We start from the raw sequence: 10,019 nt of genomic DNA on the forward strand, positions 1-10,019 counted from the left end.
TTTGTTTATTGCCTTTATCATTGTCCTATTTTATTCTAAATGCATCAATCTATCTACTTATTTATCATTTGGTATTAAGTTAAGTTCAAGAAATAATTCAGTTGGTTGGAGTATTGTCCCATGCACCAAAAGATTTTGGGTTCGATTCCCAGTCAGAGTACATACTTAGATTGCAGATTCAATCCCAGTCAGGGCCTGTACGGGAAGCAACCAATCAATGTTTCTTTCTTACATTGATATTTCTCTTTCTCTCTCTCCCTCTCTTCCTCTCTCTAAAATCAATTTTTAGAAAACACCCCGGCCAGCATGGCTCAGTGGTTGAGCATCGACCTATGAACCAGGAGGTCACAGTTCAATCCTGGTCAGGGCACATGACCAGGGTTGCAGGCTCTATCCTCAGTGTGGGGCGTGCAGGAGGCAGCTGGTCAATGATTTGCTCTCATCATTGATGTTCCCATCTCTCTCTCTCTCTCTCTCTCTCTCTCTCTCTCTCTCTCTCTCCCGCTCTTTCACTCTGAAATCAATAAAAATATATTTTTTTAAAAATATCTTCAGGTGGGAATTTTAAAAAAAGAAATGAGTTGATGCTTTCCTAAATCTCCATGATGTATGAGAAAAAAAACACATAACTATAGGAAAGCTAAATAAAAGAGAAATCAATTATAATTTATAATTTCTTCAATTCATTTATTTACAAACCATAAGTTTATCAGTATATCTGAGTGATTTTCAAAATCAGAGTTAGGTATTTGTTTCAATTATTATGCTGGTCTATTTCTCATGAGGCAGTGGTCTTCAATAGTTTCTTATGATTCTTACTATATTATTTTTATAAACATCTTCATTACTTTCCATTCTTTTAGTTCTATTATTTTACACTCAAATATTTATTTTACCATTTATAAATTGGCCATATTTACCCAAAAAGATGTTTTAAAATATGTCCTCACAGAATTATCCTGGAAGTTAACATTATTAAGTTTTGTATTTGTCCATATTCCTTTTTAAAAATTATTTTTTTAATCTTTATTGTTGAGAGTATTATAGATGTTCCTCTTTTTTCCCTCCACATCCCTCCTCCACGTGGTCCCCTCCCCGTTGCCCCAGACCTTCATCACCCTATTTTCTGTGTCCATAGGTAATACATAAGATCTTTGTTAATCTCTTCCTGACCCCCACCCACCTTCCCTCTGAGAATCATCAGTCTGTTCCATTCCCATGTCTCTGATTCTATTTTATTCACCAGATTATTCTGTTCATTAGATTTTTATTCATTTATTTTGATTTTTAGATTCAATTATTGATAGATTTGTATTTATTGCCTTTTTATTTTTCATATGTTTTTATCTTTTTCTTCTTTTTCTTTCTCTTCTTAAAGAATACCCTTCAACATTTCATGTAACACTGGTTTGGTGCTGATGAACTCCTTTAGGTTTTTATTGTCTGTGAAGCACTTTATCTGACCTTCAATTCCAAATAATAGCTTTGCTGGGTAGAGTAATCTTGGTTGTAGGTCCTTGCTATTCATCACTTTGAATATTTCTTGCCACTCCCTTCTGGCCTGCATAGTTTCTGTTGAGAAATCAGCTGATAGTCATATGGGCACTCCCTTTAGATAACTAACTGGTATTCTCTTGCTGCTTTTCTCTTTGTCTTTAACCGTTGGCATTTTAATTATGATGTGTCTTGGTGTGGTCCTCTTTAGGTTCCTCTTGTTTGGGACTCTCTGTGCTTCCTGGACCTGTAACTTTCTTTCCCCAGGTAGGGGAAGTTTTCTGTCATCATTTATTCAAATAGGTTTTCAATATCTAGCTCTCTCTCTCTTCTCCTTCTGGCACCCCCATAATGTGAATGTTGATACACTTGAAATTGTTCCAAAGGCTCATTACACTATCTTCATATTTTTGGATTATTTTTTTTTTTTTTTTTGCTCTGCTGATTGGGTGTTTTTAGCTTCCTCATATTTAAAATCATTGATTTGATTCTTCTGATACTCTATGTTTAAATTTGTGTATATTATTCTTTATTTCAGTCAGTGTATGCTTAATTTCTGACTGGTCTTTTTCCATTTTTTTTTTTTTTGCATTCTCACTAAGATCCTTGCAAGTCCCACTAAGTCCCTTGGAGGTCTCAAGAAAATTCTTGAGTTACCTTATAACTATGGCTTTGAACTCTACACCTAGTGGCTTGCTTTCTTCCATTTCTTTCATTCGTGACATGTTTCTTTGTCTCCACATTTTGGCTGCTTCCCTGTGTTTGTTTCTATGTATTGGGTAGAGCTGTTATGTCTCTTTGAATTGGTAGAGTGGTCTTGTGTAGTAGACATCCTATAGGGCCCAATGGCTTAGTCTCCCCAGTCACCTGAGCTGGGAACTCTAGGTCCACCCCTTTGTGGGTTGTGTGCACAGTCTTGTTGTAGTAGAGACTTTATTGCTATTGGCATCACTGGGAGGAATTGACCTCCAGGCCAATTAGCTGTGAGGACCAGCTGCAACTACAGTGGGAGAGCTGCTGTGAAAGAGACACCCCAATTGAGCAGTACTTGCTTCAGTAGGGCTTTGATACTCACTGAGTCTGCCCTTTGAGTATGTTGCTTATAGATGTGTAGAGTTGTAATCTGTTATGGTCTGTGCCAGAGACTAAGACCAACCGTAGTTAGCATATTAATGCAATATTCAGCAGCACTGAAAATCAGCATAATATTTCCCTGCTGTTGGCCAAATGGCTCAAGGCCATTTCCTAACTTGATAATCCTTTTACTGTTTACCAAACTTTATCTTTGATATGCCTGTTTGCATTCTTAAAGGGCAAATGTGTATTCAAGTGAATAAAAAGCAGACGGGACCAAGTTTTGAGAGAGCTTCTCCACTAGAGGGAAGTTTTCTGCCTGCCCCCACCCCATGCCTTCTAAATTCATATTTCTTGTCTAGTGTAATCATTTGTGCATGGCCCCTTCTTCAGATCCTGGCCCCTAGCCACAAGTGGATGTGGCATTCACAGTCTGAAGCTGACCACCAGGTGCACTGGCTCTTGGGTCTCAGGGAGGTACAAAGTCAGCCACTGCCTAGAGTCACCTGGCAAGAGCTACAGAGAGATCTGGAGATTCCTCCTATTTGTATCAGGTTTGGAAGTGCCCAGGCAAGGCCCAGCTGTGAAGCAAGGTAGGCTGGTGCTAATGCTGGGACTTGGGCCTTTTATTGATAGGTTTGGGGCTCCCTGACCCAGCTGCAGCTTGTTTGAGAGATTTTAGCAAAGTCTGAATCCTGAGCAAGGACAAGCCATTCATATGCAAAAGCCACAGCACACAGGTTGGGTGGGAGTGCAAATTGGATGGGGCAGGGTCTGAGGGAATCACCATGGAGGAGCCAACAGAAGTGGCTGCCAGTCAGCCCTGTGACCAGGGAGGTCTTGGCATAGGAACAATGACCCCTGCAAGTACCTCTGTCTGGGAGGAAGCTAACCCCGAGTTCTTGCCCCAATGCCAAGATGTTCCTCTTTTTTCCCTCCACATGTTCCTCCTCATGTGTGTCTGTGTCCCCCAGAGTCTCACCCTGGTGCTGGAGCTCAGAGGAAGCAGAACCTTGTAAGTTCAGTCTTGCACATGTCCTTTAAAAGGAACAGCTGTGTCTCCAGCAGCCTCCATGTCAACAAGCCCCAATTCCCACTGTTTTTTACAGCTCATAGTTTCAGGAACTTCTTTTCCCAGCTCTGGGACCCTGGGTCTGGTGTGGGATTGGGTCCCCTTGCTCCTCACAGGGGGCCTCCACAGAGAAGATCTCCCTCCTGATTAAAAAAGCAGCACACATGGGTACTGGTCTAGCCTCCCACCCCTCCTACTAGTCTCAGTGTGCTTTCTTCTTTTCTTCTCTAGCTGTAAGACTTCCATTCAGCCAGCTTTCAGGTGGTTCTGTATGAAGGTTGTTCTATATTTTAGTTGTAATTTTGATGTGGTTGTGGGAGACAGTGAGTACAGGCATTTACCTACACTGCCATCTTGGTTCTCTCCTATCCATATTCCTTTTACATTATTATTTAACACTTCTATATTCAATTATAGGTACTTATACCTAACATTTCTAGGATAAACTTTTTAATTGTTTTATTTAAGATTCCAACTTAAGCATATATTAGGAAGAACATTAATTTTGTTCATTTCTCCATTTTTCTTGATCTATTTCCATGTATTATTTTTCTCCTCTATTACTAATAATTGCTACAAATCAATACTACTAGAAATTCTTTACTAATCCTATATAATAAAGAGGTAATATGCAAATTGACCATCACACCCTCACATAAGATGGCCACCTCCATGTGGTCACAAGATGGCTGTGCCCATGTGGTCACAAGATGGCTGCACCCATGCTGTCACAAGATGGCCGCCTCATGTCATCACAAGATGGCTGGCAAGGGAGGGCAGTTGGGGGCGATTGGGTGGCAGGGGAGGGCAGTTGGGGGCAAGCAGGCCTTCAGGGGAGGGCAGTTAGGGGTGACCAGGCCAGCAGGGGAGGGCAGTTGGGGGTGACGAGGCCTGCAGGGGAGGGAATTTGGAGGGGGACCAGGCCTGCAGGGAAGGGCAGTTAGGGATGACCAGGCTGGTAGGGGGGTGGTTAGGGGGTGATCAGGCTGGCAGGCAGGGATCGGGCCTAAACTGGCATTTGGACATCCCCCGAGGGGTCCCAGATTGGAGAGGGTACAGGCTGGACTGAGGGACACCCCCCCCAGTGGACGAATTTCATGCACCGGGCCTCTAGTCATTACATAATTAGTTACTCCTCAATGGAAGTAATGAAAACTAAGTATTTTGCTCCTATGCATAATGCTAATAATAATTATATGTTATACTGTAGTTCTCAGAATTACATATAAAACACCTACCAGTGCCTGTAATTTAGTGACTAGTCAACAAAATAGAGGTCATATTTTTATATCTCATTATTCAGCTTACCTAACTAGAGCATTTCAAGTAGAAGCTCTCTTAAGAAATAAGTTGTACTGTGTTTAAGAAGCTGTGTTACTTTGTAAAGACCCAATTTATAAAAAGAGCTTTATTGCACTATCTGAGGTTCAGAATTCAGAGACCAATGATAGTCATTCTGTTAGATATAATGTGAAGTGATATTTCATAGACTAACTTAAGTAACAGAGAGACAGGTGATATAACTTTAATCTGCCTGGAAGTAGGAAGAAGTGGGAATGGGGACAAATATATGGTGACAGATGATGATTTGACTTTGGGTGGTGGGCACAAAATACAATATACAGATCATGTATCACAGAAATATACATGTGAAACCTATATAATCTTATTAACCAATGTCACCCCCAATAAATTTAATTTTAAAACATTAATCAATAAATGGCCATTATAAAAATATTTGCAGAAACAGACAGTTTTAACCCCAAATTCCCATTATAATCAATGGATACAAACCTCAAGAAATCACAATTAAATTAAAATAGTCATCACAAGTTGTGATTCTTTTTTAAATTTTCCTGAAAATTGACAAAAAATGATGGAGGGTGGATATGATTTAAATAAAATCTGTACAATTAAGATAAGCATTGGCTAATGAAAACTTAAAACAGATATCATCCTATCTAATAAAGAGGGAATATGCTAATTGACCCTCATGCTGTGGCAAAGATGGCAGCGCCCACAGCCAATAAGGAGGGAATATGCTAACTGACTGCCCCACCCTCAAAGATGGCAGCACCCACAGCCAATAAGTAGGGAATATGCTAATTGACTGCCATGCCCTCAAAGGTGGCGGCGCCCACAGCTCCAAGGCACCCAGTCCCCTCTGCCCCGCTGGGGTGGCAGGAACGCAGCAAGGCTGGGCCTGCCCCCAGGCGGGCCCAGCTACTCCACGCGCCTGCCTCTGGGGTCCCCAAGTCCCCTCAGCCCCCCAGCCACCCCGGGCTGGCCTGAGGTGCAGGCAAGCCTCAGATGGCGGCTGCCCAGCCGCCCAGGGCCGGTCTGAAGCACAGGTAACCAGGGCCGGCCAAGGCTTGTGCTGCCAGCAGTGGCAGCAGCATAGGTGTGATGGGGCATCGCCTTCCCCTGATCGCCGGGTCACCTCCCGCCCCTGAGGGCTCCCGGACTGTGAGAGGGGGAAGGCCGGGCTGAGGGACCCTCCTCCAGTGCATGAATTTTTGCACTGGGCCTCTAGTCTATAATAATAAAAGGGTAATATGCTAATTAGACCGAACATCATTCCAGACATCCTTTCTGATGAAGCTGGGGCCAGAGGGAAGCCATCCCAGGTCCCGGGTGTCTGCGGGAAGCCAGCCCAGGTCTCAGCTGCCTACTGGCAGCTGGAGGAGGGAAGCAGCCTGGGTCCTGGGTGCCTTCCAGCAGCCGGAGGAGGGAAGCCCATGTCCTGGGTGCTGGAGGGAAGCCAGAGCCAGCAGCCAGGGTAAGGAAGGCCTATTCTTGCATAAATTTTTGTGCATCAGGCCTCTAGTCCTATATAATAAAAACCTAATATTCTATGTCCAGTTGTCCATTGAACCAATCAAAGCATAATATATAATAATAAAAATGTAATATGCTAATTAGACCAGACATCCTTCTGGGATGAAGGTGGGGCTGCAGCCACAGGATCCCTGCAATGGAGGGATCCAGGGAGCTGCCCATGGCTGCAATGGAGGGATCCAGGCAGCCGCAGCTACGAAGGACTACTCTTGCAGGAATTTCATGCCTCAGGCCTCTAGTATGCTAATGATATGCTAAGGCTGCTCAACCACTCACTATGATGTGCACTGACCACCAGGGGGCAGATGCTCTGACCGGTAGGTTAGCTTGCTGCTGGGGTTTGGCTGATGGGGACTGAGCAAGATGGGCCGGACATGCCCTGGAGCTCTCCCATGGCTCCTCCCCCCAGCTGGCCTACCCCTGATGGGCCCCCATCAGGGTGGGCCAGACAGACCCTACCCATGCACAAATTTGTGCACCAGGCCTCTAGTTATATATCCTTATGCTACTGAAAATAAGATTTTCCAAAATTAAACTTGATTCAATCTCATTTTGTCTTTTCTGTTGTTTTAAGGTCCTTTAAGGCCTTAAAGACCAAATTCCCATATATGTGGAGCTTTACCATAATGAAAATATGACTAGATATTTTTAAGAGGTTAACATATTCAATTTCAAATTCATTAGGGCCTAAATTCAAATTCTTGTGGTCACCTCTCAATAACTCTTTGCATTGTCAAGTTACTTAAGCATTCTGATCCTAATTTGTCTTTTATGAAAAATAAATGTATAATAAGATCTATCTCTTGAGTCATTACAAAGGCATTTTTTAAAGGCAGCGCCTCCATAAATCATGTTGGTTATTATCATTACTCTATTGCTTTTCCTATAGTGTCAAGAAAATATTTGTTGTTTAAATTCTAAGAGCTGATGAATATAAACTAATAGCTGGTTTAGCCAATGATCAGAGAGGCCTAGAATCATGTCAGCAAACATTAATACTAAGGTAATTTTATTAATAACCTCATTTAAACAAGCAACCATATGAAGAATTTGCACCATGAATTCTTGCCAAATACAAAGCTTCACCTTTCAACATATCTTTTAAAAGTCACTTAAAACACATTACATAATTGACCTTTGCACCATATTAGCTGCAAAATATATAGTGGTTTGTGGTGGGTATCATAACTTTTTTCCATCCTGATCTGTGCTCCAGAAGGCTGGTCTTTATATAATTCATTCATAGACATTCTTGCCTTTTGTATCAGATTTGGTTTGTTCAAGAACAGGCACTAGCAATGGATTTAAGAGAAAATAGAATAAAGCTGGCATGGCTGTCTTTCTTTACTAATGAACAGAGCTCCTGGTAGATGGCTTTTTCTTATATTTTAACATTATCCAGGTTCCACTTAAAACTCTTTCATCTGCCCCTTCAGACCAAGAGATGGAATTTCCATCATCTTAATTGTGTGACAATTATCTAAACCTGTCCCCCAACTTGTAAATAGTCCCCTCATAAAGATTATCTCAATTATCCCAATTTGAGACTACTATCTATTTCCTTCTGGGACTCTGACTGGACACTGTGATCCACCCATCATAGTGGCACTGACAAAATAAGAGCAAATATTCCCCTCCTTTTAAGCTTTTGTTTATGGGTTCTGCTGCCCCTACTTTGTTTAGAAACAACACTACACAATAAGAGAACTCAAAACACATCTAACTTCGGCAAGACTTTTCTAGTGAATGTCCTCTTAACTGCCCCCTTTACTTCATTGTTCCTTAGGCTGTAGATGATGGGGTTTAACATAGGAGTGATGACAGTGTAGGACAATGACACTAATTTCTTGCTCTCTGGGGATTGGTTGGATTTGGGCCGTAGGTAGGTCAAGCTGGCTGTTCCATAGAAAAGGGATACCACAATAATATGGGATAAACAAGTGGAGAATGCCTTCTGGCGACCAGTAGCTGAGGGCATCCTTAAGATGGTTGAGATAATACGGATGTAGGAGACCAAAATGAGGGAAAATGGAAGCATAATAAATACTAATGTGGAAGCAAGTGCTTGCATTTCATATATGGTTGTATCCTGAGTGACTAGTTTCAATACCGAGGGACCATCACAAAAAAAGTGGTCTATCGTGTTTGGCCCACAGAAAGGAAGGGCCATCATCCAAGCTGTCTGTAGCATAGAGACAGGAATACCAGACATCCAACAGCCTACAGCCATCCACAAGCATAAAGACCTATTCATTATGACTGAATAACGAAGAGGGTTACAGATGGCCACAAAGCGATCATAAGCCATCATAGAAAGGAGGAAACATTCAGAGCTACCAAAAAAGAAGAAGAAGTACATCTGGGTACCACAGCCTACAAAAGAGATGATTTTCCTTGAGGACACCAGGTCTACCAGCATCTTCGGCATCATGACCAAGGTGAAACAGACTTCAAGAAGTGATAGGTTTCGGAGAAAGAAGTACATGGGTGTTTGAAGAGCAGAATCCACACTGGTAACTGTGACAATAAGGAAGTTTCCCAAAAAAGTGACTGTGTAGATGACCAGGAACAAAACAAAGAGAAAAACTTGCATCTCAGGGTTGTTTGTAAAACCGAGAAGAATAAATTCAGTGACTCTGGTGTGATTTTCACAAATCATATCTTAAACTAGCTTCTCTCTAAGAATCAAAGTATGTACATCAAAAGATATGTAGATATAATTTTAAAAATATCAATACAATCCATACATATATGTCTGTTTTCAGTTGCCTTACCATTCTATTTCTTTGAAGCAGAGAGAATGTTTACAATAAGATAAAAATCACTGAAAAATAAATATTTTGCATGAGTCCTACTAATTGCTTATCACCTACATGAGTTTTTCTCTCAATAGGGGTCATAGTCTGCAGTGCATATTCTTCATCAGAGCCATGCTATTTTTCAGAATTAAGTAGAAAGAGTTAGAAAATAATCAAAATAGAATCATCTACTAATTTTATTATATTATTTTATTTTAAACTATTATATTAAAGATAAATCCAGGGTGCAAAAAGATAAATTATGGGATGGTTTGACTTTTCTAATGCTTGATTATATAAGTTAAAAGTTTTTATTGCATGGGATATACTTAATACCATCATCCACTATAGATATACACATATATGCATAAATATGCACACACACACATATATATGTACATATGAGAGAAACAGTAAGTAAAGAGAAGCAAACAAATAAACATAACATATAAAATGATTTTGGTGCTTTTTTGTCTTCATTGGCCTGCTAATTTATGGGATTTTTTATATTGTCTCTTGAACCATAATCTGACCATAAGTTGTCCATTTCTTATTATACACATGGTCATGTCATTTGAGTTGGGCTTTACAAAGAACAACTTTGAACAAATATGATCTGAAAAAGAGAAGTCTTCCTTCTAACACTCATCTCAATCCCATCCATCAAAATAGTTCTGCTTCCCACTGTGCTGTGACTGTTAAATTAACACGTATTAGATAGAGCCCAAGGGTGTAGGATGTAA

At 41.0% G+C, this 10,019-nt stretch overlaps 1 protein-coding gene across 1 annotated transcript; it reads right to left on the reverse strand.

Moving 5' to 3' along the window:
* Positions 1–8,186: 8,186 nt before the first annotated feature.
* On the reverse strand, positions 8,187–9,137 carry LOC103304640 (olfactory receptor 10A7). Its single transcript, XM_008161485.2, has one exon. It carries the CDS (start codon positions 9,135–9,137, stop codon positions 8,187–8,189), a length of 951 nt encoding a protein of 316 aa, XP_008159707.2.
* Between the last annotated feature and the right edge of the window lie 882 nt (positions 9,138–10,019).

This window comes from Eptesicus fuscus, chromosome 7, assembly GCF_027574615.1.
Source record: "Eptesicus fuscus isolate TK198812 chromosome 7, DD_ASM_mEF_20220401, whole genome shotgun sequence".
NCBI classification, from domain to species: domain Eukaryota; kingdom Metazoa; phylum Chordata; class Mammalia; order Chiroptera; family Vespertilionidae; genus Eptesicus; species Eptesicus fuscus.